Source organism: Spinacia oleracea, chromosome 6 (assembly GCF_020520425.1).
Source record: "Spinacia oleracea cultivar Varoflay chromosome 6, BTI_SOV_V1, whole genome shotgun sequence".
NCBI classification, from domain to species: Eukaryota; Viridiplantae; Streptophyta; class Magnoliopsida; order Caryophyllales; family Amaranthaceae; genus Spinacia; species Spinacia oleracea.
Window position 1 is genome coordinate 134,171,636 of NC_079492.1, and position 19,255 is coordinate 134,190,890.

Here is a 19,255-nt window from a genome sequence, read left to right on the forward strand (position 1 = left end):
CATATTTGTATAGCACAGAGGAGATACCTTTACCATCCGCGGATCTATAAGCTGAATCGACATCAACTGCCGTATCAAAACCAAAAGCAACAAAGAAGTTCCAGAGTGTTGACGGACAATTCGTACCCAACCTGAAAAGTGCAGTTCTACTCCCAGGCCAGAATTTAAATACTAATCACAGTTGACATCAAAATCACGCCCCGGTTTGTATATCTCCAAAATCAAATCGAAAATAGAAAGTCATGAAACCACAAACCATTAAAGACACAAACGAACATCACATATGAGATTTGAAGAACGAAATGGAAAATGAAAAGGGAACAAAGGAACTTACATCATTGGTATCCTTTCCCTATGCACCTTTGGCAATGGCCACCTGAAACATACATTTGGACAAAATCAGCAAAACATGAAGATCCTTGCAACGTGACCACAAATTCTATACATTCTAGACACATAGAGGTCAAACAAGTGTTTCTACCGGTTAAAATGACATCGCCTCACTGTCTGATCAGTGTAAAGGGTGAGACATTTCTCAATTTCTCCACGAAGTATCTTAACCTGTTTTTGAGAATTCATTACCAAAATTAAGTCACCAATCATGAACAATAACACAAAATAATGATTATTGGGTAATTCTTAGTCACCTCAAATGTGAGTTTCGGCCTGAAACAGGGGAACTCCAAAAATGTTGACTTGTCAAAAAGAACTTTAGCACACTGCCATTAACAACAAAGCAACATAGATGTCAATGTGCAAGTAAGAGATGCCAGTCACTCGGATTATGAGGGTCCCCCTGATATGACAAAGTATCTAAACGGAAATTCGGATGTATCTATGGTAAGTTTTCTCAGGGCAAAGATAAACAATGAATATGTAACTCATACCTGAGCTAAAAATGCAGCAGGTTTACCACAAAATTCAATAATAATATCACCATCACTAAATCCAGAGAGGTCCGCAGGTGATCCGTGTTCTACCTGATTCGTGTGATCATGTCAATTCAAACATGAAAGAGAATAAACTAGAAAATACAATACGGCAAGAAAAAAATGCAGCCAACGATAGATAAGCCAAATGCCAAACCTTATCCACCAAAAGACCAATAAGTACTCGGTGTTTATAGTAGATCTTCTCAACGCCAATTTTCAAGCTGCAGAATAGCACTAAGTCTCCAACCAAGAAAAGGGTGAATAACTTTCCTGTTATTGGAACTCATTAATGACCAGTAACAAGGCTTATAGACAATTATTTCTTCAAAAGACAGAACTACAGAGAACCCGGCAATATTATACTTCTTACAAATTGCTGAAAATCAAATTACTATGAAAATTGGAAATAAAACAAAAGGGACAAAAAAAAAAAATCCCAAGATACATATTTCCCCATGTATGAGGAGGTACGACATTCCAGAGGGTTTACAAATATGAAATTTGGTTTTAATGTTTAGTTTGTTTGACCAAATTCGCTTGTTACATTAACATCCAAGTTTTGTGAAATCCGTTAAACCTGACAAGTAACAACAACAAATCAATCCCACACCCCTCCCACCTATCTAGGGATTAAAAAGTGAGTGATACAAAGAGGAGGGATAAGGATGAGGGAGGAAAGGACAGCTTTAGCTTTAACATAAAGGGGAGGAGGAAAGCACAGGAGGGCTAGTAAGAGTATTCTAGTAACTTCAACACTTATCCCAAACTTATTCCATGCTCTTACCAAATTGAGGTAAACACCAAATTTATCGTTACTGAACTCCTCAAATCCGCATCCTTATTCCATGCTCTTACCTCCTTAATTCCTTTCCCCTCATAAGGTCATACCAAATGCCCCATGAAGTTCTTCGTTGTTCCCAGTTCATATTTTTATCCGTTCCATGAAGTTTGGACTTTCCCTTCCATCCTTCCCACTCATTAACTCAAGCAAAGCTTGGAGAACTATTAAAAATAAACTAAAAATAAAATATCCTAAACGCATCAGATCTATTTTTCACAACCTAAAACTCTAGTTCCCCCCACTCCACAAAGTTTTACTCACTATTCTTTTAAACTTTATTCATGTTTTGGTCTTTTCCACTTTCCCCTTTCTTAACCCCCACCACGTAGCACCCTTTGAGATGGGTTTTTCTTAAAATATTCTCTCATACCTAGAAAAGGTAGGAAAAAAAAGCACATGGGTTTTAGTTTAGATATCTTTCTCCTCCTCGCCTAGGTGATTATTTTTATACATGTAGTTCAAATTGTGACATGCCCAAGTGATTCAAACCCCACATAACTACATGGCGATGGTTCCTAAAATCTTCAACATTCAAGGAAAAGCTCGCCAACTTAGCCTACATATGATGCCAAAAGCCTCTAATCATCACCCTTTAACAAATAAGACTGCAAACAAATAACCACAGAAAAGACCAACTAAATGCTCTCAAGTGACAGTGTAGCTAGGTTAGTCACACACTTGCACATGCTGTGAACACGGACTTCAGTATGTGATCGATCAATGGATGGTTCCAAGAAATGATAGGAAGACTCAAGAACTTAGAATGCACAAAGCATACATGTTGATTCTAAGAGCCTCCAATATCACCTCAAGGCCTAATTGCCTAAACAATTGCAATCAAATAGCTGCCAAAAAGGCTAACTTTACGCTCTTGAGTAATACTCTAACTACGACAATCACACATCTATTTTAGTTTAAGGTGGGTTTGGGGAGGTATCTGATCCTTCCAGTGGGAAATAGAGAGAATGTGGGAGTAAAAGCAATATTAAAAAATAAAATCAGGCTGCGAAAACAAAAAACCACTAATTTGCATTGTAAAGACAAGTCATCGATTTAAGGGCAAGCATTAGAGCGTATCACGCATTGCTGCTCTATTTAAGTGAGAGCATTAGTGTGTAAGAACACGTGCAATTGATGTCTTGGAAGTGCTCTACAAGTGTCTCTCAGGGAGAAATAAGTGAGCTAACTCTACCCCAACATTGTGTATAGAGCTAGTTCTTCACAATATATGGTAGAAAGAAAGAATGTGTGTGTGTGTGTGTTAGTGAGTGAGAGAGAAAGAGAGTAGGAGAGGGAACTCATGAGAAAGAGTTGAGACCATTAGAACTGTAATGAGCAAAACCAAAAATAATGTTAAATCATTTCCATCGTACAATTTCCTCATGCAACATACAATGCATAAAAACATCCCTAGATTTGTGTAATCATCACCATTAGCTCCCCTTCAATAATTACCCCATGTCCAAGCCCATTTCATATCTAGACCGTTTCAAATTTCTATTGGTGTTTATAGGCACTTTCAAATGGTATATATTCCGGACTTTTATAGGGAGAATGTCAATAGGAAGGGAACAGTGTAACAAATGCAATTCCATCTTCTACCATAATAAATTAATAACCAACCAAAATCATGTAGAACTAAGGAATAAAATCACATAAAACAACTGGAAACACCAAAGTATGCCAAACTTTCTTAAAAATAGCGACAATAGTTTTTCAACAATACACCAAGGGGGAGACAAAACTACATGCCTATTGGATAATCAAATGAGATTTTGGATTTATACAATATAAACTACCTAAAACATGAGAATTCTACTCGAACAGGTTAACATACTAGAAAAGAGAAATAATGAACACACACTAAAAAGAGGGATATAGAAACATACTTGTATCTCTTCATATGATGCCAACATTTCGAGACAAGACAAATTGGAAGGTAGGGAGCATCTTTTCCATCATAAAAGTTGATGCCAACAAGTTCTCCACAAGAATCCACAAGGGGTCCACCCACACCACACTAGAAAAAAAAAATGACATGAGTAGCATCAAATGGTTGATAAAGTACACCAACACATGACTAAAGCAGTAAATTGGTACGAAGTAACTTATTTACCTCTTCAATATTTTAGGTCACAATCCACTAGAGACAAATAAATCTTTAAAAGCTAAGCCAAGAACTAAACCCAAAGGAACAAGCAATACATAGTAACTTTGATAGTCATAGATATATATGATTTAACTAACATAACTGCATTGGACAAAATAAATCATTATACTTTTACCCTATCAATGTCTAGCTTTCTAGTCACATTCACATCAACTGAAACTGCATTGACAATTTGACACAGAATGACAGAACCATTTATTTCTTCTGGTCATTTAAACAAAAGCCGAGCAGGCTGGTTATAGTATTGGGCCTATTGGCTCATTGTGATTGAATTTTCAAGTAATAATTAAAGTAAATCTCATTAGAATGGAGAGTACCTTTGTGATCTTGCAACTTGAATATAAAATTTCCGCACAATCAAACTGGTTCTTTTTTACTGTAGTTCTTCCAGATGCAACCATGTAGCTTCCAGATAAATAATGACGACCCAAAGCAAACACATCATTACCCTTTGGGAGACACTCTCTTTCATTCAATGGCAATAGCCCACTTTTGCAACTTTCTAAAGTAAGGATAAAAGCAATATTGTAATGCAAACAACATCCTAGAAATAAAGCATTACAAGGCTCCTCATGTCCAAACCGCACCTTAATCTGAAATAAACAAAATTTAGAAGGTATGAAAGAGAAGGGAAAAGAAGAAAAAAAAGAAATTCAGGAAGGAAGATCAATAACACACAACCTTGAAATTTTTAGCCAATCTGAGATCCCCAGCATCATCCGAGTGAGAAACCAAACAAGCAGAAGTCACAACAACTGTCCCCCTATGCCATGATTCAATGACTGTCCCGGAACATGTAAAAAGCCTCCTCTCTTCTCCAGAAACACACAAATACACACACCGTAAATTGTGTGCACAACTACTAAAGGTCCGTTTAGTAGGGGATGATAAATAGTGATAATGGTAACGGATTTTATGATTTATTTTGTAAATAAATTTAAGTGTCTAACCTTCATAGTTTTTTCATTAAAAAAAACATGCTTAAATCGTTTGACATCTGCCTACTAAGCAGGAAAAATAAATATTATCTGAACTTACCTCCAATTTTGGTCTTCAAGAAGGAGGAGACAGAAACACTAAAATGCTAGAGAGAGAGCGAGAGAGAGAGAGAGCCCCCTCCACAGCCACCGGATCCCGCCAAGGAAGCACAGGTTCAGCTAGCACACTACTCAACCACCATCAACCTCCATCCCCACCCTGACCAAACCCAACCCCAAAACCAATCCCAATCCCAAACCCACAAACCAACCTATGCAGAAATGCTACAAAACAAAAACCAGCAGCACACCCATCCGGCTACCAACCTCAACCAACTAATGAACATTGACTCCACCACCCCTCCACCCAACTATGATGAGAGCACAGAAGCATTCATCAGCTTAAACCAGGAAGATGCGTCAACAATCTCGGAGAAATGGGTAAGCTCCCTCATTGTGAAGGCAATAGGGAAGTCATTCTCAATTGATTATTTGAAGTCATCCCTTCAAAGAATCTGGAAAATCACCCCACCCCTGCAATTCATAGCACTAGGGAAAGGGTTTTACAATGTCACCATACCCTCGGAGGAGGCAAGAGAAGGTATACTCTCGAAGGGACCGTGGTTTGTTGCAGGCCATATGCTCCTTGTCCAACCTTGGACACCAGGCTTTAAACCATCGGAAGCGATTATTTCAAAAGCCCCAGTTTGGGTCTCGCTACCGGAATTACCAATAGAATTCCACACCAAACCAATCCTGCACCGAATTGCGAATGAAATTGGGGCCTTCATCAAAACAGACATGAATGCAATTGAGCAAAACAGGGTAAGGTTTGCCAGAATTCAGATTTTGCTGGACTTGGCAAAACAGAGGAAGGAAGCCGTATGGTTAGGAGCGTTCAAACAAACCATACAGTACGAAGACACACCTAAATTTTGCCACCAATGCAGCTCCATTGGCCATGGAGAAGAAAGGTGCCCCCAGAAAAGAACAATCATGGAGATAACCAAGAACGGCGGGAGTACAGGGGATGCCGATGAGGACAAAATTTTAGGGCAAGACGTGTCACAAGCAGAAAGGGTTGATAGAGAGGAAGAAGGGGAAGGCCCTTGGATCCATGTTTCAAAAAAGGCGACAGCGGGAAGTAAGAGAGGTGAAAGGCAAAAGGCTCCAAGAAACAAGAAAGCTGAGCAGAAGATTGCTGCAGAAGGCAATGTTGGAGGAAAAGGAGGGAAAAGACAAAACCACAACGGACAAAAGAAAAAACCAAATGCTCCAACAGGGAGGTACACAATTTTAGTCCAAAATGTTACTAACAAACTGTCAGCCCAGTTGAGGAAGAAGGATCTCACCAAAGCCCAAATCAAAAAGCCCAGTTGTGAAATGGACCCAAACACCACTGAAAATCAAAAAACCCAAACGGCTAGCATTAATACCTCAACTCCCAATACCAACCCACCGCCACCTAAACCAATCAAAAGCCACCCCTCAAAGACAATCCAAACCGTCCATCTATCCCCCCCTCCCCAGCAAACCACAGCCGCTCGATCGCAACTTTTCACCTTCTCCTCAACAGTAAAACCTAATGAGGTAAATGCCCCCAAACCCATCAACCCCACTATTTCCCCTACCAGAAACACAACTCCTCCCGCTGAAAAAAAAAACCACTCAGAACACCCTCAACCCAGCAAGAATGTCGAGCGATTTGGACACGGAAATGTTCGATCTTGGAAGCGAGTCGGAGGAGGAAACAGACTCCACCAAGCCACCACCATACATCCACAGTTACTTCAAGCGCCGAACCACACCAAACCCCAAATTCCTTCTTCCCTTCCAGCCTCTCCCACTGGAGTACCCATTTCCAATCATCGAACCCACCATAGATCTTTCTCTAACCCACTATGTCTGCAAGGAACCACCGATCCCGACTTTCCCGGAATTCCATTTCAACAACATGAGGTTCACCCTCAAACTCTCATCACAATGGATAGATGTCAGCCCTTCGGCGATACGTCAATTCATGCTGGAACCACACTGGCTAGATTTCCCATACCAGGATATGGAAATGTCGCCAAAAAAAGGAGGTATGATGATACCTGTCCATCTGCCGGATCTCAAAACAATCAAAGCCCTTTTCCCTGTTTTGGAGAAGTTTCTGCGATGGTGGATGCTAAGCAAGGAAGCACAGAAGGGGCAGTTCATAGTACCACCAGAGCTGGAATTTATGTGCGACCCAATCCCAGTGCTACCTCAAGTCAGGAGGACCTGGCCGTTGTCAGCAAGGAACCCGATCAAGGGAACCTTTGGGGAGACAACAAATGCACTCATGGTACTTGCGACAACGGAGAAGTTCAACCAAGTGGAAATCAAAGTGATAATAGTGAAGGAGGTGGAAGAAGGGGACTGCGAGATGGAACTGGAATTCATGGCAAGGAAGGAGACCCTATGGAGCAGGAGGAACAACGAGTTCATACACAAGATAGATCCTCTGACCAACAGGAAGTTCAAGGAGTTCTCCAAAACTCGAAAAACACCTGATCCCATGATAATAGTTGCTTGGAACTGCAGAGGAATTGCCCGCCGGGGATTCCAATCCAATATCCGCCACCTCTTTAAAGAGCACCTTCCCCAAATCCTAATACTAACCGAAACCAAAACCAGCCCCAAAAACACTGCAAGAATCATGAAGAAAACTCCCTTTGAAAAGTATGTGCTAGCTGAACCCTATGGCCTCGCTGGTGGGATCATAGTTATGTGGAACCCTGACTTCATCAACTTTCAGATGATTGGAAGGGACCTGCATACTATTCATGGTATTGTGGAGGTAAACACTTCCCCCCCCTTTTAGTTTTTGCTTATCTGCTGTGTATGCTAGTACCAAGTACAAAAGTAGATTAGAAACTTGGCATGACCTAATAGACATGTCTAAACTAATAACAGTTCCTTGGGTAGTAATGGGAGATTTTAATGAAGTCACTTGTCAATCAGAGAAACTGGGGGGCAATTTGATCAAACAACATAGGGCAGATAGATATTCTGATGCCATGAATGAATGTGGGCTAGTTGATGCTGGCTGTGTGGGTAGCAGGTTTACCTGGTTTAATAAACAGAAAGATAAACCCATTTACCAAAGACTTGATAGGGCTTGGGTAAATATGCACTGGCTTAATCTGTTTCCTAACTCTACTGTAATTACATTGCCTAGAGAAGCTTCTGACCATAATCCAATTAAGCTAATAACGGAAAATATTGGTTTGCAAAATCATGGTCACCAAAATGTTTTCAAAATGGAACCTTTATGGTATGCTGAACCAGGTTTCTCAACCATGGTGGATGAAAACCTAAATGCTGATAATTCTGACTTGGTTAGTAAACTCAATAATATCTCCAAAACCATGTCTTCTTGGGTTAAGGACAATATAGGAAATATTTTCAAAAAAAGGAAAGTCTTGTGTGCTAGAATCATGGGTATCCAACGAGCTCTAGAACACAAGCCAACCAATAAGCACCTCTTGGACTTAAATGAGGACCTCTCTAATGAGCTAGGTCTCATTTATGAGCAAGAGGAAGCCTTCTGGATGGCTAGGGCTAGAACTAGTTGGATTGAAAATGGGGACAAAAACACTAGCTATTTCCAGAAGTCTGTCATCATAAGAAGAAGAAGGAATAAAATCACTAGCCTTAGGTCAGAAGTGGGTCAGGATATCCAAGGGAAAGATCTAGTGCCCCATATTGTCAGCTACTTTTCCACCCTCTTCACCTCTGAACAGACCATTCCCCCCTGTGAAAACCACCACTACTCCAATGAAATCAGTATTGACCATGCCACCAATATTGAAGAAGTTGGGAGAGCTGTGTTTGACCTAGGTCCCCTTAAGGCCCCAGGTATAGATGGCCTTCATGCCCACTTCTACCAACAACACTGGGGTGTTTTGTGGAAAGACCTATATAAGTATGTGGATAATGTACTGCAGACCAAAACCTTTCCCCAGTCCATCAATGATACCACTATCTGCATTATACCCAAGACTGCCCTACCAGAGTCCATAAAGCAATTTAGGCCCATAAGCCTGTGTAATGCCAGCTATAAAATAGTGTCAAAAATATTAGTCAACAGGATCAGACCTCTTTTGAAGGACATCATCTCCCCAAATCAGAATAGTTTCCTTCCTGGAAGGGGCTGTGAAGTTAATTACATTGCAGCTTCTGAAATCTTACACTCCATGAAAACCAAAAAAGGGAAGTTTGGGTGGTTTGCTCTTAAGATAGATCTTGAAAAAGCTTATGATAGGCTGGAGTGGAACTTCATTAGGTTCTGTTTAGCAAGGAAAGGCTTTGATAGAAATTCCACAGACCTCATTCTTAATTGCATTGCCTCTCCTGCAACATCTATCATTGTAAATGGAAAGCCCTCCCCCTCCTTTAAAACCACTAGAGGAATCAGACAAGGAGACCCAATATCCCCATATGTTTTCATTATTTGCATGGAGTACTTAGCTGATATGATTAGTGAGGCTGCCTCTAAGGAAAACTGGAAACCCTTCTACTTGAAGAGAAATGGCATCCCCATCACCCATTTGATGTTTGCAGATGATCTGCTTCTGTTTGGAGATACTTCTGCCAAAACTCTCAGTGGCATGAAGGAGGTCCTTAGGAACTTCTGGGACTGCTCTGGCCAAAAAATGAATAACTCTAAGAGCAAGATCTATTTTTCCAAACACACCCCCCAAAACCAAAAAGATCTATTCTGTAACACTCTAGAGGTACAACCAAGCCCTGACTTAGGAACATACCTAGGGTTCCCCTTGACAGACAAAAGGCCAACCAAGAACCAAACTTTAGACATTTGCAGGAAAATTAAGAGCAAACTGGCCTCCTGGAAGGCTAAATGCCTCAGCAAAGCTGGTAGGTTAGTACTTATAAAGTCCACCTTGACCACCATAGCAAATTACTCTATGCAAATTCTGTACTTACCAAAGAAAACCCTCCAGACTATTGACCAAGCTTGTGCTAATTTCCTATGGGATTCAGAACCCCAGAAAAAGAAAACCCACCTTGTAGCTTGGCTCAAGGCCTGTGGACCATTGGAAGTAGGAGGGCTTAGTGTTAGATCAGCTGTAATGATGAATAAAGTGCTAATGACGAAACTCTGCTGGAAATTTAACACAGGGGAAAACCTAGCCAGTAGCCTAATCAAGGAAAAGTATGTTGATAATAGACCCTACCCTGCCCCTTTCTCAAAAGGGTCTCATATTTGGCAAAATGTTGGAAAGGGGTGGAACATGTACAAGGACCTTACTGCTTGGTGTATAGGGGATGGAACCCAGATCAACCTTTGGCTAGATAATTGGACAGGAAAAGGTTCACTTAGATCTTTAATACAAGGACCCCTAACCAGAGATGAATTTGCACACACTGTTAGTGACATTAGGAGGGATGGCCATTGGAACTTAAGCTGCATTTCCTTCACCCTACCCACTGACTTAATCCAATGGATTCAAGCCATTCCCATCCCTCAGTTTGGTGAGGATGCCCCCTTCTGCTCTCTATCAAAAGGGCTCCACTTTGACTCAAAAACAGCTTACAACACCATTTGGAACACCCACTTCCCTGACACAGACTCAAGTGATAAATGGAGTTGCATTTGGAAAGCTAGATGCCCACCTAAACTGAAAATATTCCTTTGGCTTATTCTTTGGGGAAGACTCCCAACTGCATCCCACCTATCCAGTAGACAGATTATCCCTAATGGAAATTGCCAGTTTTGTCCTAATACCCAGGAAGACATGGTACACTTGTTTTTAAACTGCCCCAGAGCTACTGAATTTTGGAGTAATATTGAGTTTCAACCCAAGTATAACCATCTCCACTCTGATGTTGAAAATTGGTTCCTAGATAACTTGAATGATACTGGGCTATCCCAGGTTTTGAACACTACAAACCAAACAGTTTTCATCTTTTGCCTTTGGAGAATATGGAATAGAAGGAACTTATGGATTTTTCAAAAAGAAAACAAAAATATTCAGTCTTGGTGTCACCAAACTCTATGGTTAGCAAAAGAGCATGGAAATATAGAGAGTAAAGGAACACAACAGATTAAGCCAGTGCATTTGGACCCCCCTAGTCCCTCAAATTACTTTGTTAAATGCGATGCATCTTTCTGTTCCTCCACTCTCCTTGCCTCCTATGCAGCAATTTGCAGGAATGAAGATCACATATTCATGGCTGGAATAGCTGGAACCTTCACCAGTACCTCAGCTGCTGCTGCAGAAACTCAATCTATCCTTATAGCTAGCTCATGGGTCATCATCAAAGCATGGCAGAATGTGACTATATTTACAGATTGCAAATCAGCAGCAGAACACCTAAACAATGACAACCCTCCAATTTCTTGGCTGTCTAACCTATATGCTAAATGCAGGGAGTTGCAAAGAACCCACGGGAGCCTCTGGGTGAAATTCAGAAGAAGGGAGCACATCATGGAAGCAGACTACGTGGCAAGGAAGGCCAAGGACAGGCTGAGTCTGTTGGATCAAGGCAGTGATTTAGAAACCCCCCCAGTTTAACTACTGATATCTCATCAAACAATGACACTAATTTTTTGGGAGCATGTTTGCTTCAAAGTAATTGGGCGATATGTGCCTGTATTTTGACCTCCACACGGAGTGGAGTTAGCTGAAAACTTATTATGTATGTGCACTCTAATATTTAAGTAATCAAGTAACTCATTTTCACCAAAAAAAAAAGAAGGAGGAGACAGAAACAACTGCGCCGGAAGCTCCCAAAATCATAGTATCTAAAGGAGGTACAAAGAACTTCTCCCCGAATTTTTCTTCAAATGAATGGAGAAGCTTCCATCTTTTGCCCAGCATAAATGACGGATAACCTAACAACCTAAAAGTATTCTGGTGCAATCGATCGTCTGAAAGATAAGAGCAACAACAAAATCATTGAGCTCCCAGTAAAGTAAAGAATGGGAAGAAATTTGAAACCAATCATACGTGTATCACGTTCACCATCGTCGAAATCTCCTCCGCCCGAGGCTTTAACTAAAAAATCGGGAGAAAAAAACAAAGGGTTGGCTAACAAATCAACAGCAAAAGTCTACACAACAGGGATAAAAAAAAAAGTATAGAATAACTTACGCATCAGACCCTTGCGCCGTATATCATCGTTGTAGGAGAACTCTGTGCCGATAAATTTCAAGAAATTCAATGAATTGCAGAATGAAAATTCACGAAAATAAACAAATTGCAAAATAAAAATTCTAGGAAATCGATAGGAATCGAAAAGAAAATAGAAAACCACCGTCAGGATCAGTGTGATCAGCTCTCAGGACTATCACACCATTGCCGTCGACCCCAAAGTTATCCTTCATCGTCCAGAAAGTTCTTTTTTTCTTTTTCGGCTGAGTGTTCCCGTGATACCCAACCCTTCCAACTAATGCTACTCGTTGTTACTAGGAATTGGCTGCGCGCTATCGCGCGCGAATGCCCGAGAAAAAAAACGATACGGAGTAAATTTTATTTGTGGAGAAGGGAGTGCCAACAATGTATGAATAGATAATGTCACTATTGCCTTTTAAACATGAGAGTGTAACTAAAACAACTAAATAAAATTGTAGTTACAATATTTATACTTTTTAGTACTACGTAATTGAATAGGAAATCATCGTTGCTGTATTAGAATAAAGGCCAATTGAAAACTACATCTCTATTATTCTACTTGTACAAGTACTCCCGCCGTACCTTAATACTCATCCTGTTTTCCTTATAGAGCCGTCCCTTGATAACTTTTATAAATGACATACTTTACTAACATTATATCATTTCTCTCACTTTCCATAGACCCGCATTTATTCTTACTTCCTAAAAAACACATTAAAAATTCATCCCACACCCACTCCAACCCCTTTATTTGACACATTTCCCACTAAGTATATTTAAAAAAAAAACTCATTATCAAATGCCACCTAATAAATTAATAAGCCAATTAAAATGCCTAAAACTTTATGCCGGTTAAACCAGTACATTAAGAGACGGAGGGAGTATTTCAGAAAGGTAAAATTGCATACATCTAATCCCTAACTTGGTTAGAGTATGAGCTATTTTTTAGGGTAATGTTGTAATGAAAAATGAGATGTACATCCCAAATTTTCCTTAGTAACAACTTCTTTTAATTAACTTGTCATGGGTAAAACGAAATATAAACCTGTAGCTTACCTCTAGAGCATGCCACTATATCCAAATTTTTCACCAATGTGTAAATGTCACCCAAGTTTACAAAATTTAGAAAGACCGAGAATACATCAGAATAGTTTTTCACAAAAAATAGCCACATGTCAGAGAAGCTTTGTAGCAGCCACAGATCGGAGAAGCCTTGTAACACCAAAAGCTCCTTGAGGTCCCATCTCAGCAAAGGACTTCATGAGTTAAGGAGCATACCTAGCTCCGGCAGTTGAAATGACACCCAAATCACCTCTGATAGACAAAAGAGGGAGATGCATTATTGCTGCAAACCGAGGTAGTATGGCGGAGTCTTCCCTACAAATGATTCAACACCCAAATCAATAAAGTTCGCAATACTATAACATGCTCTTTAAGCTTAATTTGTAGTATTTTCTTCTCCTTATCTGATGGGTTATCTTCTAATTTAACTTTGAACTAACTTCTTCTTGGTAATTTTCCAACATTCAAGTGTCAAATAATTAGCTCTTAGATACAATATATAGCAGCATTTTTTATATATAGTATAGAACCATATAGAGAATCAGTGATCAAAATCACATGTCACAGTCTCACAGATATGAACCTAGAACCAATTTAGCAACACATGAGATAGATGATTATTACATTATAAAATGGGAAATTAAGTAGACCTTGAGACACAAACTCTGTCATAAAGATTGACTTTTGTTCAACTACTTGCAATATCTTGTTCAGTAAGGATTCATATCTGCACTATCTTGCTCAACTACTTGCAATATCTTGCTCAACTACTGTCATAAAGATTGACTTTTGTTGTGAATTTTGTCAACTAATCTAGGACGGAGGGAGTGATGGTTAACTAATAACTAACACATGCTGTTTTTGACAGAAATGGTGTTGATGTAAGGGGATACTTTGCATGGTCACTGCTGGACAATTTTGAACGGGGTTTAGGCTACACAATCAGATATGGGATCAATTATGTCGACTTCAGAAACGGATTGAAGAGGTACCCTAAAAGCTCTGCTTTGTGGTTCAAAAAATTCCTGCAAAAATAAGATCTTCTGCAAAAATAAGATCTTCTGATTTTCTATATGATTCAGTATCCCCTAGTGTGTGTTTTGTTTTGCCACCCTTTAAATGTCTTACTGAAATAGTCAGAATCTTATAAACTGGCAATCTGTATCAAACTTCTAAGATTTTAGCTACTGAATGTACTCTTGCCTGATAATCTGACAGCATGTATTACAAGAAAATCAATTCTTACTACTCACCCCGTTCCTAAATAAGTGTCTCAATTGTTGAAAAACACGGGTATTAAGAAATGTGAAAAGTGTGCAAAAGAACAATGATTGGGAGTGGTTTTATGGGGAAGGGGGGAAATTAGATGATTGTTTATTGATAAAGTATAAATAAAAGTAAATATGTGGATGGAATAGTGGGAAAAGTGTAGAATGTGTAAGAAAAAACAATCATAATTTATGGAAAAGTGGAAAAAGTGTATGTCCAAAAATAGAAATGACACTTAAATAGAATGCCCGGGTAGGTATACAAGACCTTATTTAGGAAGGAAGTCAGTTAGTGAGTTAACCAATGAATTAGCAATCATATAATCATATGCGAGAGACAACAAGAAGGAAGTCAGTTAACTAAATTAAATGAAGGGTTTGAGAGTATTTACCAGCTCGATCTCTAGTGTATGGGTTTGATAAGATGAGAGAGAAAAGGAGAAACTCGTCACCCATTTCATCAACTGTAGATTTCAGCCTCAAGAACTCAACGACTACAAAAACAATGTGAAAAAGATGAAAAACGACAAACAACCTGACATCAAAGAGTAAGGGAGGGATACAAGGGAGGAAAGACAGTAAAAATTAGAATCTCAACAATGACCCAAATTGCGGAAATTGAAACAAAGAATGGAGGAACTATAGTAAAAATTAGAATCTGAAACACCAAATAAAATCAAATGTTAAATACCTAGACCTAGAAAATTCAGAAATCGAGAGAAGATAAGAATCTGAACACCAAAAACCCCTAAAAATCAAATTTTAAGTACATAAAACCTAGAAAAAACAGAAATTGAGAGATAAATCTGAAACCCCAAAAACTTGCAATTACCTACTTAATTCTCGAACTAACAAGCCACAACCTAATTTTTATCTAAACCAACAAAACATATGAAATAACTAAGAAAAATTACAAACACACAAATACTTCCAGAAAAGTCATATCAACTTACGAAGTTACAATCTACCAAAATCCAAATTACAGTTTTTTCCTTCAATTTTAAATGCCGAGAAACTAAAAATAAATTCCATGAAATCAAATTCATAAAGGTAACACAACATACTAATTTTCTACGCTGCCACACTTGTCGTCCACATTGTACATGACTTAGGTATTTTGGTTTAGCCTACAATTTGGAGAAACCCCAATCAAATTAGACAAAAAAAAACAGTTTGTTAAAATTGACAACAAAAAAGAAAATTACAGTTCCCCCATATCATAAATTAAACATTAAAATTTTCAAAAGAATTAGATAATTATCCTATTGATATTTCAAACAATTAATAAATTGAATCATGTACCTTGGAGGTTTCAGCGGTACGAATGAGGGATTGGGAAGGTCGGATTTTGGGAATTTTACGGCAATTCCTTCACTAATCTATTATTTCCCAGGAAAATGTGATCAAATAACTACTTTATCACAAGTTTTTGCACTTCTGAAGTAACAACTACTCATCCATGGCTAAAAGCCTAAAACATGATAGAAAACATAAAGAAATTAACAAAAAGAACATAAAAGTCCAATCAAACAATCGAAACTAAACCGACTAAAATAGGTTTTCAAAACCCAAAATTTCAATTTAATTTTTCAGAACTGGGAATCCATTTCTCGATTGTCATCTAAACCAAGAATAATCAAACCAACCAAAACAAAAAAAATCATCAAACTAAACAAAACTACAAAAAACATATTCACCATCGAAAAATCGAAACTATACAAAAATCAACATGAATTAAAAGAGTATGAAAATAAAAGAGCGAAGACTCACCTTTTGAGATTAGGTAATAGATCCATCTAACATATCAAATGCAAAAATCAATATCCGTAACAACATTATGGAAAGAGAAAGATATTCGGATGATGGGAGGAGAGAAACGGTGAAAGTGGTGGAGCAGATCAGAGAGATAAGAGCTAGGGTTTAATGGAAGTCAGCAGTGGGTTAAAATTAAGGAGGGAGAAAGTCAATCCAACACCATTAAAAGAAGGAAGCGATCTCCGAGTAACGAAGTACCGGTCCCGATAATGGAAGAAGCGAGACAACCACCTCTCGATTACTTTATGATTTGACCATCTCTTCACAAGCTCTCTCAGCATAAACTCGTAACGTTTGTCCCAAAGAAGGTAAAACCTTATTTGGAGTAATCGGAGGAAACAAGGAAAAAAGTGTTAGAAGCATAGAGCTGGCATGTTGGACAGACTTGCAATGAATTACACTTGAAAACGAAAATGGTAATATAAGGGAAAAGTATATCAATTACTTCCTAGAATGGATATGTTGGGCAATCTCTTTTCATGCAACTAATAAAACCATAAGTCAACACCAAAATAAGTCCCCTCTTTATTTTCTCAGACTAAATCATATATATGTATGTACAGTCACACAAGCAAAAGAGCCTTGGAAGAATGGCATACCGTTTAATGTATGTAATCCACAAATGTCTGTTTGTAATTGTCAGAGTTGTTGAGAGTAATCATGAGGGGATTTCTGAGTGCACATGTATTTTTTCCTAAAAGTAAATAAGACTCAGTAATTGCAATAAAAGTATCCAAAACCAAAGCGTGCTAAGATAACAGATAAGGGACTTACAAGTACAACATCATGTAGTCTTCTGAAATAAAAGGCAGCTCAGGTGATCCTTCCAAAATCCTTGTCAACTTTGTAATCATCTTCCCCATGAACTCCCACCCTTGCTCTAGTTCGATAAATTTACGATCGATCATTTGTGTATCTACTTTATTAGCTCAATCAACTGTTACACAACACAAAACCAACCCATCGGTAACAAATTTGTCTTATACCACATTTATTGATCAATGATCATGATATCTACCATATAGTCATCTTATATCATATTATAGAAAATTTAGGCAATTTCAATCATATAGAAAATAATCATCATAACAAATTCCAGATCTATTTATAAAAAGATAGCTAAGAAAATTAATGCAGGGTTGCACGCCTCGTCACCGTATGATGATAATAGCATATAATAAAAAGGATTTCCCAATCTAACTCGTGTTTTGGGAAGAAAACAAAAAGCAATCCAAAAATCCCTTATCCCCTCTTCCCCGACCATCTTCTCTCCCTGATGTTAGGGGCTTTGATCATCGAGATTGAGCTCACTTAAACAGGTTGGTGTATAATCTGACAAAATTTCATTCCTTGTGAGTACAACAAACTCAGGGAGGCCTTAAATCCATAATTGTAACCAGAATACCAGATAAATGCAAACATAGGTGATGAAAAGAAAATTTTAAAAAAAACAAACATATCAAATTTACATGTCCGTTGAATGATCTATGAACCTAACTAAAAGTCCGAAACGGTAAAAGGAAGGAACGAATTCACAAAAGCCAGTCCATTATTCCACTTTCTTTCAAAATTCTGAAAAACTCATCTTGAAAAGCTGAATTGAGAGTCCTCATAGATAATCCATCTTCCATTAAAACAACTCAATACGAAATATCTATTAGGGTTAACTCCACTGCATTCACACAAACAAAGAAAAACCCTAACTCCAGAAATGAATCGATTTTAACCAAATTAGCTCACAAGTTCTAACCAATCAACTAAAAAGTTCCACATAGAAACCCATATTGATGCAAGAGAAGATGTCATTCATAACAGCACCACGGTGAAAGAAAGGTTGGATGTAAACGGAGGACCAATCAAGTATATGTCATTATCGGTAACAATAGGAGGGAGTGTCCTGAGAATTTTTTGAAGTATTGTAGCTATATGGAAATGTCTAATTTAATGGGGAATGAAGTGTCGTCTCAGTTTGATATGCAGAAACTTCAACATATCCTAATTCCTAAACTTCAATGTCATACCATACACACAAAAAATCAACAAAAATACAAAAATTCTGAAGGAAAGGCTCAATACAACACCTACCCACTAATGGAATTCTCAATAAATACTAAATCAAAGAAACAATAGCAGAAAACTGAAAAAAGCAGGGATCAAATTCACAAGGAAGACATGAATAAGAGAAGATTTCCCAATATTCGAGCAACCTAGAGCAGCAAATTCATGCACTATTGCAGTGAAGAGAGAGAGAAATTTGAGATTGAAAGAAAGCTGTCGAAACGGACGTGGCTAGGCACCAGCAAATGCAATAAAATTAACACAATTAACCTTCAAATAATTCAACCAATTTAGCAAATAAAAAACCTAATGCAGAAAATTCGTCAATTGCAACCGAAAGATCGAACAGTAACACAAAATCTGAAACCCTAGAATTGAAGAAATTAAGAGAGAGAAATTACCGGAAGGAGAGGGAAGGGTACAAGGTTGTGATTAGTTAGCTAGCCTTTCGCATAAAACAGGAACCTGAGGCTTCCACTGTCATACTCCTCATATACGTGCACGATGCATCAATGAAGAAATTTATCGGAGATGGTTACAGATTAAGGAAGAGAGGTAGAGGAGAGAGAGGGAAGTGACATGATTTAGTGGGAAAGAAGATGAAGCTTTTGGTTTTTCGAGGAGAGAGAGGGAAGTGAAGGGATTTGTGGGGAAGAAGATGATTTGTTTCATTTTGGACGCCAGCTGTACAAATGAGATGATTCATCCACGAGGGTAATCTAGTCCAGGCACTATTGTTAAGAGAAAACTGATTTTTTGATGAAGGATTTTAGGGGTATTGTTGCCATTAATAAAATTATTAGTTTCAAGTTCTTGCTTTTATAAGGGTTGAGATTTATTTATTAATATTTGTAATTGTTGGGGTGTTGTGTTAGTGTATGTCCGATCGCTCATAACCCGCATTGTAAAAGCCTCTCCAAAAGAAATGAGGTAATAATAATAATGAATTGTTTATGTTTGGCATTT

The 19,255-nt window shown here is 38.4% G+C and overlaps 1 protein-coding gene across 12 annotated transcripts; it reads right to left on the reverse strand.

Annotated features, from left to right (window-relative positions):
* Window positions 1-887: 887 nt before the first annotated feature.
* Window positions 888-18,960, reverse strand: LOC110785323 (uncharacterized). Of its 12 annotated transcripts, none has more exons than XM_056831380.1 (16): window positions 18,691-18,960; window positions 17,006-17,168; window positions 16,831-16,925; window positions 15,719-16,546; window positions 15,481-15,543; window positions 14,809-14,910; window positions 12,229-12,390; window positions 12,066-12,107; window positions 11,922-11,969; window positions 11,665-11,842; window positions 4,982-4,998; window positions 4,625-4,758; window positions 4,261-4,536; window positions 3,663-3,793; window positions 1,087-1,202; window positions 888-980 (listed from the first exon to the last, which is right to left on the reverse strand). In XM_056831380.1, the coding sequence occupies exons 7-15, from the start codon at window positions 12,296-12,298 to the stop codon at window positions 1,136-1,138; spliced, it is 963 nt and encodes a 320-aa protein (XP_056687358.1). In that variant the 5' UTR covers window positions 12,299-12,390; window positions 14,809-14,910; window positions 15,481-15,543; window positions 15,719-16,546; window positions 16,831-16,925; window positions 17,006-17,168; window positions 18,691-18,960; the 3' UTR covers window positions 888-980; window positions 1,087-1,135. The 12 variants fall into 12 exon arrangements, 11 of the variants coding, with proteins under 11 accessions (XP_056687358.1, XP_056687359.1, XP_056687362.1 ...); XM_056831381.1 differs by having other exon boundaries at window positions 16,187-16,546; window positions 18,691-18,959; XM_056831384.1 differs by lacking the exon at window positions 15,719-16,546.
* Between the last annotated feature and the right edge of the window lie 295 nt (window positions 18,961-19,255).